This window comes from Acomys russatus, chromosome 2 (assembly GCF_903995435.1).
Source record: "Acomys russatus chromosome 2, mAcoRus1.1, whole genome shotgun sequence".
NCBI classification, from domain to species: Eukaryota; Metazoa; Chordata; class Mammalia; order Rodentia; family Muridae; genus Acomys; species Acomys russatus.
This window is the reverse complement of record NC_067138.1, coordinates 2,234,959-2,258,356: the sequence shown is the minus strand read 5'-3', so window position 1 is coordinate 2,258,356 and position 23,398 is coordinate 2,234,959. Positions and strand designations below refer to the sequence as shown.

At 46.4% G+C, this 23,398-nt stretch overlaps 1 protein-coding gene and 1 non-coding gene across 2 annotated transcripts; one reads left to right on the top strand and one right to left on the bottom strand.

Annotated features, from left to right (window-relative positions):
• The first annotated feature begins 2,210 nt into the window (after positions 1-2,210).
• Positions 2,211-5,472, top strand: Tomm5 (translocase of outer mitochondrial membrane 5). Its single transcript, XM_051157501.1, has 2 exons — positions 2,211-2,418; positions 4,995-5,472. Exons 1-2 carry the CDS (start codon positions 2,298-2,300, stop codon positions 5,027-5,029), a joined length of 156 nt encoding a protein of 51 aa, XP_051013458.1. The 5' UTR covers positions 2,211-2,297; the 3' UTR covers positions 5,030-5,472.
• A 6,563-nt stretch (positions 5,473-12,035) lies between these two features.
• On the bottom strand, positions 12,036-12,142 carry LOC127208251 (U6 spliceosomal RNA). Its single transcript, XR_007833087.1, has one exon. It is a non-coding gene; the product is annotated as a U6 spliceosomal RNA (small nuclear RNA).
• Between the last annotated feature and the right edge of the window lie 11,256 nt (positions 12,143-23,398).

Here is a 23,398-nt window from a genome sequence, read left to right as displayed (position 1 = left end):
TGAGAGGCATGGCCAAGTGTGACCTTTCCAGGTTCCTTCTGCAGTACGCACTCTTGAAGGCTTGGCTGGAGCTCTTGCTTAGGAGTCAGCCCCTCCCGCACCACAGCTGCCTCTGCTAGTCCACTGTATGAATTATAGATGCAAATGCTTACTAAAACTTGAATAAGCGGATGAGCTTCCCCCCTCCAGCCCAAGGCCAGGTTCTTCCACTCTGCCAGTCAAGAAGCTGGGTAGTTATGGTGACATTATCAGTTGCGCTCTCTCTCTCTCTCTCTCTCTCTCTCTCTCTCTCTCTCTCTCTCTCTCTCTCGTTTCTCAAGACAGGGTCTCTCTGTGTAGCCTTGGGTGTCCTAGACTTACTTTGTAGACCAGGCTGGCCTTGAACTCACAGCAATCTGCCTGGCTTTACCTCCCAAGTGCTGGGATTAAAAGTGTGAGCCACCACTACCCAATCAATTGCTCTCATAGTAAATTATGGTTCTTATTTGACAGTGTGCCGTCGAGAAAGGACATTCCAATCGAATGTGAAAAATTCAGTTGTCTGGTTCATGTCTGAGAGTGCTAACGGTGCACTTGATTTCCTCTCATCTGTACGAAGTTGATCAGACTTGAACTTGACTCATACTTGCTATACTCCAAAGTCTGCACGAGAATATTTAAGGATCAGTCACCTCCAAAAATTAAGATACAGAAATAGCGTGGAAAGTGCTAAGAACTCAGACTCTGGGGTTCTAGAAGCCTAAGTAGGTATGACGCTCACTTAGCTGAGGATGATGAGCTTGAACTCTGATGGGGGGGATGTTTATTTATCTTAGGTTTGGTTTTTTTGTTTGTTTGTTTTTGAGACAGGGTTTCTCTATATAACCCTTGCTGTCCTGACTCCCTCTGTAGACCAGGCTGGCCTCGAACACCCAGCAATCCACCTGTCTCTGCCTCCCAAGTGCTTACATGAAAGGTGTGTGCCAGGAGTCAGGCGGTGGTGGCACACACCCTTAATCCCAGCACTTGAGAGGCAGAGGCTGTGAGTTCGAGGCCAGCCACGTCTATAAACCGATTCCAGAACAGCCAAGGCTACACAGAGAAACCCTGTCTAGAAAAAACAAAAACAACAACAACAAAGGCAAGTGCCAGTACCACCCTGACTTCGAACTCTTGATCCTTTTCTTTCTAGCACACAGTACTGGGATCACAAGTGTGCAGTAGTTTTTGTCACCTTGACACAGCTAGAGTCACCTAGGAAAAGAAAAGCTCAACTGAGGAATCGCCTCTACCAGACTGGCCTGTTGGTGGCCTTGAGGGGCATCATCTTGACTACAATGGATGGAGGAGGGCTTAGCCACCCGGCAGGCCCTGCTGAGGCCAATGCAGCAAGCTAGCCAGTAAGGGAAGCATCTCTCCTTGGTCTCTGCCTCAGCTCCTGCCTCTAGGTTCCACCCTGAACCCCCTGCCTTCCCTGCACTGTAACAGGTTAGGTGAAATAAATCCTTTCCTTCCCAAGGCGCTTTGGTGGTACTGATCACAACAGAAAACAAACAGCCCCCACACGAGGTTTGTGCGGGGCTAGGGATCAAACCTGGGGCTTCATACATGCTAAGTACACGCTTTGGCGTGTGAACTACATTCCTAACTAAATTGTTTCAGACTGGTGTGCTTTAAATTTCGAACCTAGGGTCCGGGTATGGTGGCTTATGCCTTTAATCTCAGCACTCTGGGAGGCAGAGGCAGGTGGATCACTGTGAGTTCGAGGCCAGCCTGGTCTACAAAGCGAGTCCAGGACAGGCAAGGTTACACAGAGAAACCCTGTCTAGAAAAACCATAAATAAAAAATAATAAATAAATAAATAAATAAAATCAAACCTAGGAAACGAAGATTATCATGTGTAATTCATGAAGTACTAAGGTCCTCCGTATTATTACTTATGATGGTGCTTTTGCACACACCTCTCCACTTGACAGCATAAAAGAACTTTATAGGTGGCAACATGGCCGACTTCAAACACACACAAGGGCGCGCGCGCGCGCACCGACGCACGCACAAAAACAAAAAACAAAAACAAAACTCCAAACCAGTTCGGATCCACCCAAGACTCAGAGACTTTAAGACTGCGGCCGCCCCCTTCAGGTCGCCTTGCTTCATAAGCATGAGGGCAAGAGGAAGATTGTCCCTCGCAAGTTCCCGTCGCAGGACGAAAACGAGGGGTGGGACAGGAAGTGGAGTCTGGCTGAGTTCCGGGTGCGAGGCGGCCACTGTAGGTGAGCAGGGTGCAGCGCCTGCAAGCTTTGGAGGCAGAGCCGTGATGTTCCGCATCGAGGGTCTCGCGCCGAAGCTGGACCCCGAGGAAATGAAGCGGAAGATGCGCGAGGATGTGATCTCCTCCGTTCGGAACTTCCTCATCTACGTGGCCCTGTTGCGAGTCAGTGAGTGTCCTTCTGGGCTGTGACCGTGAGGCCACTCGTCCACCCCCAGCCCTGCACGCGGTCGTTGGGCCTTGAGCTGAGCATCCTGGGGAGAGCGAGGTGCTTGCAGGTCCAGGGCGGCCCGGTTGCGCGCATTCTATGGATCTGCGGGTCCTGAGGATATGCCAAGTGCACGTGGTGGCCGAGGGCGCGTGGTTAAGTCACCTTGGCTCGCCTGACGTCTGTGCTTAAGGAGCTCCCAGTGCAGTACCGTCCTTTTACAAACCTACAAACAGCCCCTGGGAAGTGGGTGGCCCAAGTCACTTAGCGATTCAGAGAATAAACCTGATCTGTGTTAGAATTCGGCTTCAGTCTAGCAGCCTAGAATCCCGAGCTCTTAATTCGGTTCCGAGTGCTTTTCTTAGCTGCTTGCCTTTGAAATAAATAAAAAAAAAAAAAAAAAAAAAATTGCATTCTTAGTGTTTGTTTGTACAGAAAGTGAAATAAATTAATTGCTTTTCTTGGGGGAATACCCAAGTCATTTGATTTCACCATTAATTTCGTTACTTGTTCTACCTCCCTTTTGCAAAGGAGGGCTTGAGTTCAGAGGGCACATATGCGAGCTGGGCGTGGTGGCGCACGCCTTTAATCCCAGCACTCGGGAGGCAGAGGCGGGCGGATTGCTGTGAGTTCGAGGCCAGCCTGGTCTACAAAGAGAGGCCAGGACAGCCAAGGCTACACAGAGAAACCCTGTCTCGAAAAACCAAAACGGGGCGGGGGGAGAGGGGGCGACGGCAACCAAAGGGCACATATGCAGGATTAAAGGCACACTGACAAATTAAAAAGAGCCATTTGCCGTAAAGCTGAACAGCCTGAGTTGGATCCACATTTGGTGGCATGAGAGAACCAATTCCCGGAAGTTGTACTCTGACCTCCATACCTGCACCAAGGTATGCATGAACTCGTACACATGCCACAGAATACACAAATGAACTGTACATAGGTTGTTTTAAAAAGTGAGCAGCTTTATAGCTTGGCTCAACAATAATATGGCATAAATTGGCCTTAGGCTTCACTGGGAACCACGAAGCGGAAGCCTCCCTCAATCGGTGCCTCTTTTATTGTATTCTCTCTGTATTGCTGCCTTACCCGGGAGAGGGCATCTTGGAGAATAGAAACACTCAAATCATCTTGCTCATCTCACGGCCCCTTGAAACTGCTTTACCTTTACCATCCCCTTAGCTGCCAAGAAACTCTTAGCTTAGTGATCTTTGTATTGGATGTGAGCTGGTTTATCACTATTTAAAGATTTTTATTTATACCAGGTGTCGTGGCGCAAGCCTTTAATCCCAGCACTTGGCAAGTAGAGGCAGGCTGGTCTCCAAAGTAAGTCCAGGACAGCCAGGGCTCTTGTTATACAGAGAAACTTTTTTTTGTTTGTTTGTTTGTTTTGTTTTGTTTTGTTTTTCCGAGACAAGGTTTCTCTGTGTAGCCTTGGCTGTCCTAGACACGCTTTGTAGACCAGGCTGGCCTCGAACTCGCAGCGATCCACCTGCTTCTGCTTCCCAAATGCTGGGATTAAAGGCGGGCGCCACCACTCCCGGCCAGAGAAAACTCTTGTCTCAAAAAAAAAATTTTTTTTTTTTTTGTTTATGTGTTTGCTTGTCTCTGTGTGAACCCCATGTCTGCAAGGTGCCTGTGTAATCCAGGATGGGGTGTTGGTACCCCTGCCATTGGAGTCAGACAATTAATTGTAAACTGCCAGGTGTGGCTGCTGGGATCTGAGCTCAGGTCCTCTTGATTGACAGCAGACACTGCTGAGTCATCTCTCTAGCTTGGTAATGTCATTTTAGTATTCCAGACAGCTCTGTGTCTGCTGTATATCAAACCGGCAGAGTAACTGGTGACAGAATCAGAAATAGAGTGGGTGTCTGCTCTTCTGCTTACCTTCCTGTGAGGGGAGGGTTCCCCCTGCCCTGTGCCTTCTCCCAGCAGGAAGTGAAACCCAATACCCATTTGTTTTCTCTTGAATTTAGTCCTATTTATGTTAAAAAGAAATCCCCAGAGCCAGAGGTATACCTTGGGGGTAAAGTGTTTGCCTGGCCTGTGCATGGGCCTGCGTTAAACTCCTTGTAGTGCAAAATTGGTTAAAAGGTCCCCACAGTAAGCCAGGTGCAGTGGCACGCGCCTTTAATCCCAGCAGTCAGGGAGGCAGAGGCAGGAGGATCTCTGTGGGTTCGAGACCAGCCTGGTCTACAAAGTGAGGCCAGAAGAGCCAAGGCTACACATGAGAAGCCCTGTCTTAAAAAACCACACACACACACACACACACACACACACACACACAGAGGTCCCCACAGGAGGCAGAGGGCAGTAGTGTGAGGGTGTGCTTACTTTATGGTGACGGGAACTGAGTGGCAGAGCGGGCTGCTTTGCAAGGCAGCCCTTTTGGTATGTAGTACAGGTAGAGGTCTGATCAGTTTGGAAGTTTCTAAAACCGTATTTCATAAATCTTCCCCCATCTTATCATTCTTTAGTATAGGCCTGTGGACTGGTAGAATAAAACCTAATTTGGGTTTTTTGTTTTTTGTTTTCAGCTCCATATATCTTAAAGAAGTTGGACAGCATATGAGGATTGGGAACTGCGTCTGGACGCATGGCATGAAGGACCCGGTGGCAGCTCCTCCTCCTGTCTGCAGATGAATTGGCCTAGAAAGGTGTAAGACTGATGAAATGGACATAAGAACTCTACTTGTTAAGAACAAGTTGGGCTTTGGGAACTGACCTTCACAGCTGAAATATAAAACTACTTGGGAAGTGCAAAAAGATGTCTTGTGGTCCTAGTGTGCCCTTAAGCTGTGAGGTCCGCCTCAGAGAGCGTTGATGGAATTGTAAATAATGTCAAACTCTAAGGGGCTTATGTCTCAAATGGCACTGTCTTGGCAGTCGTTTCTGTTTACGGCTTCTGTTCAGAGTGTACTTCTGAAGAGTGTCTGATGGAAGTCAGCGTACACACACAATGACATTTAAGCACAGGACCATCAGTCTATATTTTTAATAAACATTCTGATGAAAGCCTGGCTTTTGTTTTCTTTCTTTCTAAGGTTTTTTTTTTAACTTTTTTTTAAAAAAGATTTATTTATTATTTATACAGTATTCTGCCCACACGTGTGCCTGCCCACCACAAGAAGGCACCAGATCTCATTACAGGTGGTTATGAGCCACCATGTGGTTGCTGGGAATTGAACTCGGGACCTGCGGAAGAACAGATGGTGCTCTTAACCTCTGAACCATCTCTCCAGCCTCCGGCTTTTGTTTTCTTCTCCCACTGTTTGCTGGTGATGCCCATCACTGGTGAGACCGCTACAATATTGCTGCTATTGCTCCTGTCGTTTCATTCAACCTTGAGAATTTATTAATCCTGTTATGTGGCTTGCTTTGTCAAGGCCTTCATGAACTGCAGATGACTGCTTGATATTGAAAATACATCAGGAGTTGGGGGGCTGGAGAGATGGCTCAGTGGTTAAGAGCGCCACCTACTCTTCCAGAGGTCCTGAGTTCAATTCCCAGCAACCACATGGTGGTTCACAACCATCTATAATGAGATCTGCTGCCCTCTTTTGTAAAGCAATCATATGCAATAAATAAAGTAAATAAATCTTAAAAAAAAAAAAAAAGGAAGAAAATACATCAGAGCTGGGTGTGGTGATGCACACCTTTAATCCCAGCACTTGGAAGGCAGAGGCAGGCGGATCTCTGAGTTCGAGGCCAGCCTGGTCTACAAAGTGAGTCTAGGACAGCCAAGGTTACACAGAGAAGCCCTGTCTTGAAAAATTAAAATAAATAAAGTCAAATAGTCATCAGTCTTCCAGAGCAGGTATCCATGCTGATTCTTTGACTGTATATGCGTTTGTTTTAAGTATTTTTATTTTATGTGTATATATGTCTGCCTGCATGTATGTGTACCATATGGGTACCTGGTACTCATGGAGGCCAGAAAAGGACATGGACTTTAAACCTGTAGTTACAAACAGAGCTGCCACTGGCTGTTGGACCTTCCGCAAGACCAGCAATACTCTTAACCACGGAGCCATCTCTCCGGCATGGCCAGTGTGTCTTAGTCGCATGAGGGTGTTGGCTTGGTTCTTGCTCACTTGCTTCTTTGTGTGCTGCCAGGACTTGGGTTTCTCTTCATTCTTTGTACCCTTCGTGTCTGTGTTTGCCACCCATCTTCCCTTGCGCAACCTAGTGTGGTTTTGGTTACAGGGTTGGTTTTCTTTTCCTACATGTTTTTCGTTTTCCTGTGAACTTTCCACCAGGTACCAAAATTGTACACACCGCTGGTCTGATTAGGCACCATATCTTTTTCTTGTTACTGTTTCTTTATTTTCATGGAGCCCTGACTGGTGACATAGGAAGTAAACATGTTTAGACCTTTCTGGCCTGAAAATTGCTTTTCTCTAGTCACATGCTTGTTTCTTTGTTACGTGTAGGTTTCTGGCATAGGGTCTTCGTCCTCCAGGGTTTTAAGGCACTGGGACAGCAACATCAGGCTCTGGCTTCGAGTGCGTTTTAGAAATCAGAAACCCTTCTCTCCTGGTCCTTCTGTGAGGCCTAATTTTTCTCTTTCTGGGAAACAAGGATCTGTTGTCCTGGCAGTCTCTCTTCCATTCCCCAGGGACACGCTTGGGGGTGTGTGTGTGTGTTTAATTCGTTGTGTGGCCACTTGATTACTGTCTTAAAAACTTGGAACATGCCAGGTGTGGTGGCACACGCCTTTAATCCCAGCACTTGGGAAGCAGAGGCAGGCGGATTGCTGAGAGTTCAAGGCCAGCCTGGTCTACAAAGTGAGTCGAGGACAGCCAAGGCTACACAGAGAAACCCTGTTTTGAAAAAACAAAAACAGAAAACAAACAAACAAAACCCTTGGAACATACATCCATTAATTCTCATAAGTTTTGTGAGGGTTTTTTTGTTTGGTTGGTTTGGGGTTTTTTGTTTTGGTTTTCGGAGACAGGGTTGCTCTGTGTAGCCCTGGCTGTTTTGAATTCACTCTGTAGACAAAGCTGCCTTTAATTCAGAGATCCTCCTGCCTTTGCCTCCCAAGTGTTGGGATCAGAGGCATGTGCCATCTCGCCCAGCTAATTTTGTGTATTTTTGTTTGTTTCTGGTTTTTCAAGACAGGGTTTCTCTATGTAGCCTTGGTTGGCCTAGGCTTTCTTTGTATACCAGGCTAGCCTTGACACTCACAGCAATCCACCTGCTTCTGCCTCTCAAGTGCTGGAATTAAAGGTGTGCACCACCATGCCCCAATAATTTTGTGGGTTTTTTATTAAAAGATGTATTTATTCTTGCATTTTATGTATGACTGCTCTGTCTTTATGCACACCAGAAAAGGCAATCAGATCCCATTGCAGATGGTTATGAGCCACCATGTGGTTGCTGGGAACTGAACTCAAGACCTCTGGAAGAGCCGTCAAGTGCTCTTAACCACTGAGCCATCTCTCCAGGCCCTTTGTGGGTTTGTTGTTGTTTTGTTTTGTTTGTTTATTTTGGAGACAAGGTTTCCCTGTGTAGCCTTGGCTGTCCTGGACTCACTTTGTAGACCCGACTGGCCTTGAACTTACAGTGATCTGCCTGCCTCTGCCTTCTGAGTACTGGGATTAAAAGCGTGTCCCACCATGACCTGCTAATTTTGTGGTTTGGTTTTGGTTTTTTTTGTTTGTTTGGTTGGTTGGTTTTGTTTTTTTTTTGAGACTGGGTTTCGCTTATAGTCCTGGCTGTCCCAGAATTCACTCTGTAGACCAGGCTGGCCTCAAATTCACAGAGATCCCCCTGCCTCTGCCTCCCGAGTGATTTTGTGTATTTTTATTGATGGTTTCTTTCCTTGCTTTGCCTTTTCTCTTTCTAGAACATACAACTTCTTGGGCTTCCTTTGTCCTTCATAGTCTATTGTCTAAAGTGGCTTTTGTTAGTGACTAATTGTTAGCATTTAATTGAAGGAAAGGGTCAAGTCCATGTCTTTGGGTATTTTATATTAAACTAGAACATTCTTCCAAGCTTTTATGTGAAGGATGAAGACCTAGGATTCTGGGAGTCAAGTGAGTGGGGAGGTGTGTCCATCTTGTAGAGGTTGCTTAGCTCTGTAGTGTTACAGACAGCATCTGGTAACTTAGACCTTCTCTGCCCACTCGCGGGGCCACATGAGAACACCAGTTCCCGAGTCTTGAGAAGTCTGTATTGTGGGAACTTTTTCTCCTTTTCCTACTACAGCCATCAAGCCACAAGTGTCAGGACTGGCTAACCTTGCTTTGGGTCAGTGGTAAATACTTCAGATATTCCAGTCTGTACAGACTCTCCTGTGTCATATCAGCAATTGCAGTGGGAAAGCAGTTGAAGAACTGTTCAAATGAGCAAGCATAGCTGTATCCCGGTCACACTGGGTAGAAACAGATGGCTGGCATCTCACTAAAGTAAAAAGCATGCCACTAAATCACAGAACTGTGACATTAAAGATCGGGGTTAGGAACCTGGTGTGGTGGCGCACGCCTTTAATCCCAGCACTCAGGAGGCTGAGGCAGGTGCATCGCTGTGAGCTCAAGGCCAGCCTGGTCTACAGAGCGAGTCCAGGATAGCCAAGGCTAACAGAGAGACCTGTCTCGAAAAACTAAATAAGCAAAGATAGGTGTTGAGAGATGGTTCAGTGGCTATGACACCTGCTGCCAAGCCTGACAGGGAGTTCAATCCCCGGAAGCATACAGTGGGAGGACAGAACGGGCTCCCATACATCCTCTGACATGTGCCGTGATGTGTGCACATATACAAATATACACAGGTGTGAGTAGATGAAATCAACGTGTTTTGTTTTGTTTTTACATTTTGTTTTAGTTGTGTGGGTTTGTGTAGGTGTGTACACATGAGTGCAGTGCCGCTGAAGGCCAGAGGTGACGGATCCCCTGGAGCTGGAGATTTAGACAGGTACGAACTGCCTGAGGTGGGTGCTGGGAAATGAAGCTCTGGAAGAAAAGTTTAGAACCCCTGGACCATCTCTCCAGCCCCAGATGTAAGACATTTATACAAGACGAGCTAGTTACTCTCCTGCTGGATATGTAAAGAAAAATGTTATTGTGTCTCCACCTTACAAAGCCTCAGAGATGGCAAGTACATTCAGCCCAAGTTACTGTGAGCTGGTACTGTGTGCCAGGCACAGGCCTAGGAGATGGGCCTGCCCTTTGAAGTTCATCACCCACCCATGGGAGAGTGGATATCTGAAAGACCCAAGCTTGCTGGAGGCTCTGGATGAACTTTGCTGAAGAAATGGCGCCATCGGAGAAAGGTTAGGGAAGGAGTGGGTCGCCGTGGAAGGAAAAGCATCAAGGGAAAACCCCTGATAGGTGCCTTAAATAGCTGAAGCGAGGGAGATAATGGATCCATTTTTTTTTAAAGATTTGTTCATTTTATTTAGTGCATATGAGTGCTTTATCTGCAACAGAGTGTATCAGATTACATTATAAATGGTTGTGAGCCACCATGTGGTTGCTGGGAATTGAACTCAGGACCTCTAGAAAGAGCAGGTGGTGCTCTTAACCGTTGAGCCATCTCTCCAGCCCCTTTGGGTCCATTTTTATACCAAACTTGGCAGTGGTACCGAGTTGCAGATACTAAGTGGGCATTTGGGGTTGTCTTAGGGTTACTGTTGCTATGATAAGACACCATAACCAAAAACAACCTGGGGGGGTGACAGGGAGGGTTTGTTTGGTTCATATATTCCTGAATCATCGTCCAATTGAAGGACTCAAGCCAGGTGAGAACTTGGAGGTAAGCTGATGCTAAGGCTGTGGAGTGATGCTTTCTGGCTTGCTCCTCCTGCTTCCTTTGGAACATCCCTATTCATGATGGTCTGGGCCCTCCATCAATCACTAATTAAGAAAATGCCCGCCAGGCGTGGTAGTGCACACCTTTAATCCCAGCACTCGGGAGGAAGAGGTACGCTGTGAGTTCGGAGGCCAGCCTAGGCTACACAGAGAAACCCTGTCTTGAGAAACAAAAAGGAGGGGACTGGAGAGATGGCTCAACAGTTAAGAGCTCACAACAGTCTGTAACTCCAAGATCTGACACCCTCACACAGACATACATGCAGGTAAAACACCAATGCATATACAATAAAAGTAAATTAAAAAAAAAAAAAAAAGGAAATGCCCTACAGGCCTGCCTACATCCTGAGCTTGTGGAGGCATTTTTCTCAATGGGAGCTTCCTTCTCTCTAGCTTGTGTCAGTTAACATAAAACTAGCCAGCACAGATAGCCAAACAAGGCCAACATTTTAACTTGGAATGAACTTTGAGAGCTTCCTGTAGGTAGGTGGTGATTAAAACTATGGTATGTGTTGAGAGAATAGGGAGACAATCAAGATTGGGAAATGTTTCTTTTTTTTTTTTTTTTTTTCCAAGACAGGGTTTCTCTGTGTAGCTTTGGCTGTCCTGGACCGCACTCTGTAGACCAGGCTGGCCTCGAACTCATAGTGATCAGCCTGTCTCTGCCTCCTGAGTGCTGGGATTAACGGTGTGCGCCACCACGCCCGGCTGGGAAATGTTTCTTCTCAGTGAATAACAACCTTTACAAGGATTGGCAGAGCCAGTGAGGGATCTGTGCTAGCTATGAAAAGGTTGGGATAGGCCTATGAAAGAGGAAAAGGAGGAAGGTATGCTGTAGTACTTTCCCTTCTAAATTATCTAATAGTTATACCAATAAGGACATGGGAAACATAAACTGAGCAAAGACCACACAGGACCTCTCCCAAGCAACCTGCCTTAAAACAGGCAGGAACTTCCTGTTCATTAGAGTTCTTATCTATGGAGGCTTTTACTTTATTTTTGGGTTTTCTGTGTGTGTTTGTGTGTTTTGGGTTTTGTTGTTGTTCTTCTTTTTTGGTTTTTTTAGATGGTTTCATTAACCTTGGCTGTCCTGAACTTGCTTTGTAGACCAGGCTGGCCACGAACTCACAGAGATCCCCCTGCCTCTGCCTATGAAGTGCTGGGATTACAGGTGTGTGCCACCATGACCAGCTCATGGTCTATAATCTTGTTCACCCTTGCCTCTGCCACACTCATCATCTCCCTGTGGCTGTTCTATTAGCCACTACTGTAAACTGTTCTCCTTGAAGACACCTCAGTGCCAGCTTTTTCTTCTAGTTTCATTGTCTGGTAAACTGAACCCTTTAGCCAGACTTTTTTGGCTACTTTATTGATTTTTTTTTTCCCTCTTACATTACCCTTAACCCTTCCAACCCTCCAACATTAGGTAGGAGAGAAAGGTCAGAGAGGAAAGGGGGTATCAATATCATTAGACTACTTCCATTGATTAGGGGCGCCAAGTTCTTTGGGGCAAAATTGATCTTGGTTGTCAGGATACCTCCAAACAGCAAACAGCAGCAGTATCGGGAGCAAACAGCAATCACCAAGTCTCTTGGAGCTCTTTCATTTATCATACACTTGCAGAAGGTATCTGCAGCTGACACAATCACACCTCTGCTAGAGCACAAGGTAAATCGTAGTCAGCTGCTGTGGGCAGTCTGAAGCAACCCTATATCCCACATCTGGGATTAAAACAAAAACATTACATGATATATATATTTGAGGGGGGCCGGGGAATGCTTCACGAATTTGCTTGTTATCCTTGTGCAGGGGCCATGCTAATCTTCTTTATATTGTTCCAATTTTAGTATATGCGCTGCCAAAGTGAGCACTTTTTTGTTTGTTTGTTTGTTTTGAGACAGGGTTTCTGGCTTTGTAGACCAGGATGGCCTCAAGCTCAAAGAGATCCTCCTGCCTCTGCCTCCACAGTGCTGGGATGAAAGGCGTGGGCCACTACTGCTCGGCCACATAACATTTCTATGTTTTTAAAGAAACCAAAAATTCTCACTGCAGATCTCCATTTAATTTCAGTCTGTTCCAGGGAGGCCACTGAGGTTAACATTAGGGGGGAATGAGTAAAGCAAGTTTGGCCAGGGGAGAAGTAAAGTTTCCAGGTCCCTGGGACTAGGACTACCCATCCCAGACTGTCCAGGCTTACTAGAATTGGCTGACTAGAATGGCTGGTTACCCTAGTTACACCAACAGCTTTAGTTAACCCATGAAACTCATTATATGGACCAGGGTGGCCTTGAGTTTCTGATCCTTTGCCTCCACCTCCCAAATGCTACAAGGCCTGTGCCACCCGACTTATACAGTTCTGGGGATCAAATTCTCCTCAGCACACTATCTGAGCCACATCCCCAGACCTCTTATCTCTTTCCACCAATGGAATTTCTCTCACTAGGGTTGGCACTTGTTGCAAGATACTTGATGGCAATGTGATCCCTGAGGTTGAACTGTAAATCCCTCTTTCTTGTGGTTGAGACCTAAACACACCCTTAATCCAAGAACTTTCTGTTTATTGTAAACAGGTGAATAAGGTGTGGCTCAGCCAGCCTTATACATACACAGTTAATCCAAGAGCTATCTGTACAGGGATTTAATAAAGCTAACCCTAGGTCAAGAGGCCGAATAAGAAACCAGCTGACAGGGATTAATGAGTAGGAGGGACTTTGAGTTAAGGGGATTTAAGACAGTGTGTAGAAGGGGTCTGTGGTGCTTTTAGCTCTTGGGCTTTACTCTTTAGCTCTTAGCTGACTAGCTCTTCACCTCAGCAACTTCGCCTTTTCCGGCTTTGGGCTAGCAAGCCTTTGGCCTTGGACCTTTTGGCCTCTTCCTCCCGGCTGTCAGCTGAACTAGTGAGCATTGTGGGCCTTTTCCTTTAGGATATAAGCAGAGTGGGAAGGTCAGCTGGGTGCTTTCTCTGCCTTTCTGAGCTACCAGGGTTTTTACCACAGCATCTGGCTCCTGAGTCTTTTATTGGTAAAGTAGAATGATCTGGGATTTCAATTAAAACAACAAACACTAGCCGGGCGCAGTGGCGCACACCTTTAATCCTAGCACTCGGGAGGCAGAGGCAAGCAGATCCCTGTGAGTTTGAGGCCAGCCTGGTCTACAAAGCGAGTCCAGGACAGCCAGGGATACACCCAGAGAAACCCTGTCTCGAAGAAAAACAAAACAAAACAAACCACAGACACATTAGCACACTGATTCGCTGGTTCCTTGGCCTTTGGCGGCAGTACACTTTGCTCAGTCTCTGCTTACGTCTTCAGTCTCTGCTGGCTGCTCTCCATCTCTCCAGCTTCTGAAAGTTGCTTTAACCACGTCCAGTCCTCAGACTTCTTCACCCATAGCACAGACTCCAAACCGACTCCTTGAGTGACCTCATGTTTGTGGTGAAAAGTGCCATATATGGGCTGCAAAGTCCCAAACTTACCTAGCCGTGACACCTCCCCCTTAATTAAAAAAAACAAAAAACAAAAAACAAAACCACCCATGTCCTTGTCTTCCGTCTTTTTTGAAACCTATCCTGTCTCAGGAGACCCTTCCGCCTCCCCAGCTGCTCAGACCACAAGCCTGATGACTGCCTTGCTTGTCCTGTATCTGCACCAGTCCCTCAAAAACTCCTTATGGTTCTACTTCTGAATTACAATCGAACTGGCCTCACAGAAGCTGGAGGTATGGCTCAGTTTGTAGGGTCCTGGCCTAACCTACAGGAAGCCTTCGCTTCAATGCCCAGTACCTCATGAAGCTCTGTGGCACTGCATATCTATAAATGAGAAGCAGAGAGTGTCTTCGAAATTTGCTTTCTAGAGGGGCTGGAGAGATGGCTCAGGGGTTGAGGGCACTGACTGCTCCTCCAGGGGTCCTGAGTTCAATTCCCAGCAACCACATGGTGGCTCACAGCCATCTATGATGTGGTCTGATGCCCTCTTCTGGCTTGCAGTGTATGTGCAGCTAGAGCACTGTATGCATAATAAATAAATAAATAAATAAATAAATAAATAAATAAATAAATCTTTAAAAAAAGAAAGAAAGAAAGAAATTACTTTCTATAAGGTCCCCTCACTGCCCACCCGCCATCATAGCGTCCCTGCCTCCTCAGCTCAGATGGTAATGCTGTCTCCACTGTTTCTTCAGCACAGTGTTTCTTCTCTTAGCTTCTCTTCTCCCTTACTTTGAGGCCTTTGTCAAAAGGGTGTTTTCTCAACAAAGCATTACTGCCCTTCATAGGCAACAGGGCATTTCTTATTGAAGGCCTGAGCCAACTGCACACTTCTGGGCATCGCTCTAATGTATGCTACATTTAACATCTTACCAACATTACAGCAGGGGTGGGGCAGGGTGCAGCTCAGGCTGCTGGATAGGCGTCCCCTCAGGTTAGAGCACTTGCTGCTTGCTGAGGATTTGGTGTCTAGCTTTCACAGCAGGAGGCTTACAACAGGATGTTAACTCCAGTTCCAGACTACCAAGCGCCCTCTTCTGGCCTCCTCTGGCACCTGTGTGAGCATGGCACATGCATACATACTCAGATAGGCCATCCACAGGAACTGAATCTATAAAAACTACAGTCTCTGCAGTATACCCCACCTCCCCTGCTTTATATTATCTGTCACTATCATTGAGTATAATCTTTCTGTTAATTGTCTGTCTCTTCCTACTAAAAATATGCTCTGTGAGGGCAGGAATTTGTGTCGACTACGTTCACTAGTGTAGCCCAGGACCTAGATCTCCTGCCATCCAGCAGGCCTCAGTATTTGTTGAATAAAATAATGAAGGGGCCTGGTGTGGTGGCTCATTGTGTAATCCCAGGAGAGGCAGACAGATCGCCATGAGTTCAAGGCCAGCTTGGTCTGAAAGCAAGTCCAGGACAGCGAAGGCTAACACAGGAAACCCTGTCTCAAAAAACAAAACAAAACAAACAAAAAAAGAAGGAAGGGGCAGGTAGTCGGCAGGGCTAGAGAGTTGATTCAGTTTAGAGTACTTGTTGCTCTTATAGAGGATGGTTCACAACCATCTGTGACCCCAGTTCAGGGCAACTGAGTCCCTCTTCTTACCTCTGCAGGCACCAAGCATCCACATGTTGCACATGCACACATGCAGGCAAAACACACATAAAATGAATAAATCTTTTTTTTTTTTTTTTTGGTCTGAACCAAGCGAAGTTACTTATTTATTTTTATTTTAATTTATGTGTGTTGGTGTGAGGGTGTCAGATCTTGGAGTTACAGATAGTTGTGAGCTGCCATGTGGGTGCTGGGAATTGAACCCAGGTCCTTTGGAAGAGCAGGTGGTGCTCTTAACCACTGAGCCATCTCTCCAGCCCAAAATGAATAAATCTTTAAAGAAGAAGAGGAAGAAGAAGAAGAAAGAGAAGGAGGAGGAGGAGAGAAGTGCAGAAGCATGAGAGTGAGGTAACCATAAGAAGGGGAGAGTCTCAGAGGACACTGTTAGCGGGGTTAAGCTGTCATCAATTTGCAGCCCCGGATATGGAATTTTCCCTCTAACAGTGCTCTGCTGCCCAGAGGCAACCCTGCAGAAGGCAGATTTGACTTCAGCCATGATTGAGGCTGTGAAAAGTGCATGACATGAACGGACAGAGGCAGGGCTCAAATTAGTTATCCATGCTGTGTGAGGAGGAAAGGGCGGAAGGCACAGACAGGTTCAGTCCTGCTCAGGGCAGCTTCAAGAGTGGGGCCAGCAGGACAGTAATGCTGAAACTTTGTGCCCTGAGTACCTTTCACCCTCGGTACAAAGTTCCCATTCTGAAAGATGCAGGGCCCAGTCACTGTTTTGTTTTCCGGAGAGAGATCAGTCGTAGCCTTCCAGGCCGTTACCAAGAGAAAGGTACATTACAATCTGTTGGGTTCACGACTGAGCATGTACGTGGCCGTTTGGAATGGACCTTATCTGACCAACACTACTGCTATGCTGTTCATTGAGAGGCTGTTTCATGAAGCCAAGAGCCCCTGATTTGTACGAGACTCTGCTGGAGCACCGGGGAGATACGATACAGCAACGCAAAGCTTCCATGGGGTGCGCTGTGAGTGTAGCCGCGTGTTGTACATACACGGGATGTTGGCTGACTTCCTCAGCCTTCTTGTCTTGAGGGAGGGTCTCTTAGTGAACAAGAGGTTTTCTGTTTCAGCACCTGCAGCCATGCCCGGCTTTTTATGTGAGTGCTGGGGATTTGAACTCAAGTCCTCGTGCTTGTAGAGCAAGCACTCTTATCCACTGAGCCATCTCCCCAGCCTTCTCTGATGCTTTACTTATGGCAACTCAAGTAGCATTGTCCTTAATAATTTGAATTGATGAGAAAAAAGTAATATGTGATCAGATGGCTCCTTCCCAGTTCCATGGGAAAACAACATAGCCTATTTTACATTACGTTCATTTAGTTGTTGTTGTTTCTTTTTGTTTTGAGGCTGATATCCTTTGATGGTCTCATACCCACTCTGTAATCGAGGACGGTGGCCTCAGGCTCTTGAGTGCTAGTTGACTGGCATATGCCACCGCACCTTGTTTTTGCAATGCTGGCGAGGGAACCCAGGATTTCATGCATCCTAAGCAAGCACTTTACTAACTGAGCTACAGGCCCGGCCCTATTATTTTAAATATTCACGTTTCTCCATTGAGAAGGAACTCAGTGGCAAATGTATCTTTGCTGTGACCTCACTAACGGGTCTTCTGATCACATCATACTAATAGCAGCCAGCTGTCAGAGGTCATGTCCCTGTAAAGCAAAGACCACATACTCAGAGGGAACTGGAAGAACGAGCATATGGCATGCCTGGTTGTATGGTCCTTGTGAGAGGAGAGGTTTGCGTGTAGTAAGGAAACGGCACCTGTCCTGTCAGGTAAGCCATGTGCCGAGGCGTTTTCTAAACCAAACTGCACTTTAAAGTCACCTGGCAAGCTTTTTAACAAAAGGCCTATTGAAGCAGAATAACTGTGGATGTGCCCCAGAAATCTGTCATAAAAGCCAGGCAGTAGTGGCGCACACCTTTAATCCCAGCACTTGGGAGGCAGAGGCTGGCCGATTACTGTGAGTTTGAGGCCAGCCTGGTCTACAAAGTGAGTCCAGGACAGCCAAGGCTACACAGAGAAACCCTGTCTTAAAAAAAGAAAGAAAGAAAGAGGGAAATCTGTTATAAGCATTCAGGTGATTTCATTGGCTAGGGGTCTGCTCTGGATAACTGATAAACTTATGCTAACTCCAGGTCTTTTCCAATTATAAAATTACACAATTGTGGGGGCTGGAGAGATGGCTCAGAGGTTAAGAGCACTGCCTGCTCTTCCAGAGGTCCTGAGTTCAATTCCCAGCAACCACGTGGTGGCTCACAACCATCTATAATGAGATCTGGTGCCCTCTTCTGGCCTGCAGGTGTACATGCAGGCAGGATGCTGCATACATAATAAATAAATAAATTTTAAAAAAATTACACAAAGCTGGGCATGGTGGCGCACGCCTATAATCCCAGCACTCGGGAGGCAGAGGCAGGTGGATCACTGTGAGTTCGAGGCCAGCCTGGTCTACAAAGCGAGTCCAGGACAGCCAAGGCTACACAGAGAAACCCTGTCTCGGAAAAAAATTACACAACTGTTTAGGAATAAGAAGCAAAAGGGAAGCCAGGCATGGTGGCGCACGCCTTTAATCCCAGCACTCGGGAGGCAGAGGCAGGTGGATCGCTGTGAGTTTGAGGCCAGCCTGATCTACAAAGTGAGTCCAGGATGGCCAAGGCTACACAGAGAAACCCTGTCTCGAAAAACCAAAAAAAAAAAAAAAAAAAAAAAAAAAAGCAAAAGGAAGAATGTGAGTAGTTGTTGATTTCATTAGTAAAACTGCAGCATGAAGGACTGTGGGGTGTGGCTGCACACACCTGTAATCCCAGCACTTGGTAGGTGGAGGCCACTGAATGCTTCTGCATGCTTTGGGACAGCCTGACTGCGTAGCGAGACCTTCTCTCAGAACAGAAAGGTCCTCTGTTCTGATATGCGTCAAGGTTAGCCATGTGATCACACATGACTGGGGCAGTTAGTACCAAAAGGAGACTGGAAACCTGGGTTCTAGAGAAAAGATTGCAGGGCTGGTTACAGGTGCTTAGCCCAGAGAGCTAGCTCAGCTACTTGAGGAGCTGGGTTGTTGTTTATTTATTATAGACAGAACAAAGCCCTGGCTCTCCTCGATCTCACTGTATAGACCAGGCTTTCCTCAAATTCATAGAGATCTGCCTGCCTCTGCCTCCTGAACATCCAGATTAAAGGTGTGTGCCACAACGCTCGACTGAGAAGCTGTTTGTTTTTTATTACATCTCTGTATTGTGTATGTGTGCATTGTGTGTAGCATGTGTGTGTGTGTGGGTGTGTGTGTGTGTGCGCAAATACTTGTGGAAGTGAGAGGAAAATTTTATGGAGTTGGCTTTTTCCTTCCACCACTACGTGGGTCCAACTGAACTCAGAACTCAGGATTGTCAGCAAGCATGTGTACCTGCTGACCGTCTTGTGGGCTCCAGAGAGCTATTTTTACAGATTAAAGGGGCTGTCTTTTCAAAGAACAGTTTTCCCAAAAGGCATAGTAGGAGCACCATATTGAAGCCAAGGAAGAAGATTCCTTCCTGACTCCACAGTTACGAGGAGGGAGCCTTTCCCTCAGAATTAATCACCCTTTGGCAGATTGCTAAATAGCAGGGGGAAAAAAATGTCAAGGCCTCTTTCTGAAAACTGCTTTATGCAATTCTGTCCCATATCTCTGTCTCCTACATACTAACAAGGGGATTGACTGAATGACATCTTGAATTAAAAGAGGAAAATGCTGGCTTTGTAGGTGCAGCCTAATGTCCACGTATCGAAAACTATCTTCCTAAGGGAATGTTTCACAATTGCAAGTATTTCTTCCATTGCCTGTGTGTACCAAGCATAAATGTGACCTAGAATTCAGTTTCTATTGCTCTGAAGAGACACCATGACCTAGGCAACTCTTTTTTTATTTGTTTGTTTGTTTTGTTTTGTTTTTTGAGACAAGGTTTCTCTGTGTAGCCTTGGCTGTCCTGGACTAACTTTGTAGACCAGGCTGGTCTCGAACTCACAACGATCCCCCTGCCTCTGCCTTCCGAGTGCTGGGATTAAAAGTGTGTGCCACCACTGCCCGGCAACCTAGGCAACTCTTACAAAGGAAAGCATTTAATTGGGGCTGGCTTATAGTTCAGAGGTTCAGTCCATTATTGTCATGGTGAGAAGCATGGCGGCATGCAAACAGACACGGTGCTGGAGAGGGAGTCAAGTTCTACATCAGGCAGCAGGAAGAGTGACACAGGGCCTGGCTTGAGCATCTGAAACCTCAAAGCCCATCCCCAATGGCACACTTCCTCCAGCAAGACCACACCTCCTAATAGTGCCACTCCCTCTGAACCTATGGGGGCCATGTTCATTCACACCACCACAGCCAAGGTCTCTGACCACAAGAGGCTTGCAGGGCTGAAGAGAGGGCTCAGTGGTTAAGAGCATTTACAGCTCTTTCAGGGCACCCATGTTTGGTTCCCAGCACCCACATAGCTGCTCATAACCCAGGTCCTCCAGTTTCAGGGGACGATGTCCTCTTTTGACTACAGACATCTGCATGCATGGGCGGCACATAAATTTGCATGTGCAGGCATACAGATAATAACTTTTTTTTTTTTTTTTTTTTTTGGTTTTTTGAGTCCGGGTCTCTCTGTGTAGCCTTGGCTGTCTTGAACTCACTTTGTAGACCAGGCTGGCCTCAAACTCACAGTGATATGCCTGCCTCTGCCTCTCAGGCACTGGAAAATAATAATTTTTAAAAACGATTTATTTATTATTATGTATACAGTGCTCTGCCTGCATGTACAGCTGCAGGTCAGAGGAGGGCATAAGGTCACATTATAGATGGTTGTGAGCCACCATGTGGTTGCTGGGAATTGAACTCATGACCCGTGGAAGAACAGTCAGTGTTCTTAACCTCTGAGCCATCTCTCCAGCCCCGAAAATAATAATTTTTTAAAGAGGCACATGCCAGGTCTTTAATCCCAATGCTTAGGAGGCAGAGGCAAGAGGCTTATCTACATGAGTTCAAAACTACATGATGGGACACTGTTTCTAAAAAACATAGAAAGAAAGAAAAAGAGACGACATCTTTTTTTGTTTGTTTGTTTGTTTTTTTGTTTTGTTTTGTTTTTTGAGACAGGGTTTCTCTGTGTAGCCTTGGCCATCCTGGACTCACTTTGTAGACCAGGCTGGCCTCGAACTCACAGCGATCCGCCTGCCTCTGCCTCCCGAGTGCTGGGATTAAAGGCGTGCGCCACCAGGCCCGGCATGACGACATCTTATGGAGTCCAGCAGACATTATATTTTTTCTCCTCTGTCATTTCGTTTCTGGTTACTTCATTATATAAATTCCTGTGAGAAACAAGTGCAAGCGCTTGTGAAAAGATGGGAAAGAGGAGCCTGGGTTCTCTTTGGTTGGGGAAGAAGCAGAGAAGACTCTGGAAGATACAGTAAGATTTGGACCAATAGCACTCGGCAGAGAAAGCCGACAAGTACCTGAGAAGATGGGGGCAGCGAGGCTGGAGAGAATTGTAAAGCAGAAGAGCAGAAGCCTCCCAGGCCTTCTGAAATGTGCTGGCTTCTGTTTCCATGCTTCACTGTGAAGGAGTCAGTCGCAAGCTGGCATCTGCTGGCTACTGTGTGCACTGTGGTTCCAGATTCCACTGTACAAGGATCCTCAGTAAACCACCACCCACCTTTTGTTGTTGTTGCTGCTGCTGTTTTTTAGACAGGGTTTCTTTGTGTGGCCTTGGCTGTTCTGGTTTTGCTTTGTAGACCAGGCTGGCCTCAAACTCAATCTGCCTGTCTCTGCCTCCCAAGTGTTGGGATCAAAGACGTGTGTCACCACATCCTGCTTACCATCCACCTTTTTATTTATTTATTTATTTATTTATTGGTTTTTTGAGACAAGGTTTCTCTGTGTAGCCTTGGCTGTCCTGGACTCACATTGTAGACCAGGCTGGCCTGGAACTCACAGGAATCCACCTGCCTCTGCCTCCCGAGTGCTGGGGTTAAAGGTGTGCACCACCGCCACCGCCACCACTACCTAGTGGAAAGTTCCTATTTTAAGGCAGGTTGTTTGGGAGAGGTCTTGTGGTCTTTGCTCTCTAACCCAAGGCAAAGTCAGCTGGGTGGCCTTGAGCTGCCCCACCGTAAAGGTGAAATGGTTCCAGCCCTACTGACTTGGCTAGGGCTTACCACCTCCCCCCACGATGGTGCTGTGGTCCAGCCTGCCAAAGGTGTAGGGGCAGAGCTACAGAGTTCCTTTGAGGGCTCTCTTTCTTGCCTTGGAAGAGCCCTCATGGAAGGAGCTCCAGGCAAGAGATAGGGATTTTCTCTCTGGGCTTGCAGGAGCAATACAGAAGCAGCTGGCAGGACACAGGTAAAACAGTATTTTAGGAACGAGCTAAGGAACTCTCTTGGGTTTGGAGGAGTTCAAAAGAAAGGTAGTCTAGCTGGGTAAAAGGACGCAGAGAGAAAAAGATTTCTTTCTTTCTTTTGAAAAAAACAAAACAACAACAAAAACCAAAACAAAACAAAACAAAAAAACTCCGTTTTGTGTTAAACCTAGTCAAGGGCTGAAACCAGATTCCAGAAAAACCACAAACTAGTCTAAACAGAAAAATATTCCCTAGCAACACAATCAGCTCACCTTGGGAAAGTCCAAACATACTCTCCGCTGGTCAAGCTGACCAGCAGGTGGTCTGACACACAGCAACAACCAATTTGGTGAAGCCAGGCCAAAGTTCCTAATGCCCCATGACTGCTTCAACCAATCTTTTCTATTGGCCAATTCGCCCCTTCACCCATGAAACACCAAGGTTTGTAATTCCCTGCTTGCAGCTTTTCTGCCCAAATATCATCCAATCATATACTCTAAAACCCATTTCGTTGTCTAAAACCTATTTAAAAACAAACAAACAAACCCTCTCATTTGAGACTTGAGGCCACTTCCCTGCATCTGCTGTGCCAGTGCATAGGAGGAGTGGCCCGATATCAAATCCACAATAAAGACTTTCTGGCCATTGTATTTGGACTTGGCGGTGGTCTGTTCGGGGAGTCTCTCAAAATTTGGGCGTAACAGTTTCTCTGTGTAGTCCTGGCTGCCCTAGACATACTTTTGTAGACCAGGCTGGCCTTGAACTCACAGAGATCCGCCTGCCTCTGCCTCCCAAATGCTGGCATTTGGCGTGGGCCACCACGCCTGCCTGAAAGAGATTTCTAAAGAGCTAGCAGTTTCGTTGTAGAATCAGGCCTGTAATTAGCTATTGTGAATGTAGTTCAGAGAATAAAGTTACCTTGCTGAGCTAGCAGGTTTTACTTAGGTTTATATCTCTGTAAGGATACGAAAATCACTGAAGATAGACCCCAGATTCAAATACTATGTAAAAGTGAAGAGCGTTTATTCTGCAGAACCATTCAGCATGCAGGTTCCAACACCATCCGTTCAAAATGGCAGCAATGACCCAAGTTCTAGCTTTCAGGCTGTTTTAAAAGCTTCTAGGGGAATCCCATCTGTGGTTATGTGATTCTAACCAGGATTGGCTGGTGTGTGTGTGTGTGTGTGTGTGTGTGTGTGTGTGTGTGTGTGTGTGTTGTCTCCCCCTGAGATTGGCTGGGGGAAAACTACATGACTCCACCATGGCGCTACAGGCCATGGCTCTGTGACTAAGTGACTTCTTCTGTCCCAGGCCCTCTGGTAAGATCCGATCCTCACACCTCCCGTGTCTTTATTGGTATAAATATGAGATAATTTGGGCTGGAGAGATGGCTCAGAGGTTAAGAGCTCTACTCTTCCAGAGGTCCTGAGTTCAGTTTCCAGCAACCATATGGTGGCTCACAACCATCTATAACGAGATCTGGTGCCTTCTTCTGGTGTGCAGGTGTGCATGCAGGCAGAACACTGCATGTGTAATAAATAAATAAATAAATAAATTTTTTTTTAATATGAGATAATTTAAAAGGATATATATTACAGTATTGAAACAGACTTTCTGTCCAGTGAGATGGCTCTGGAGTAAGGACAC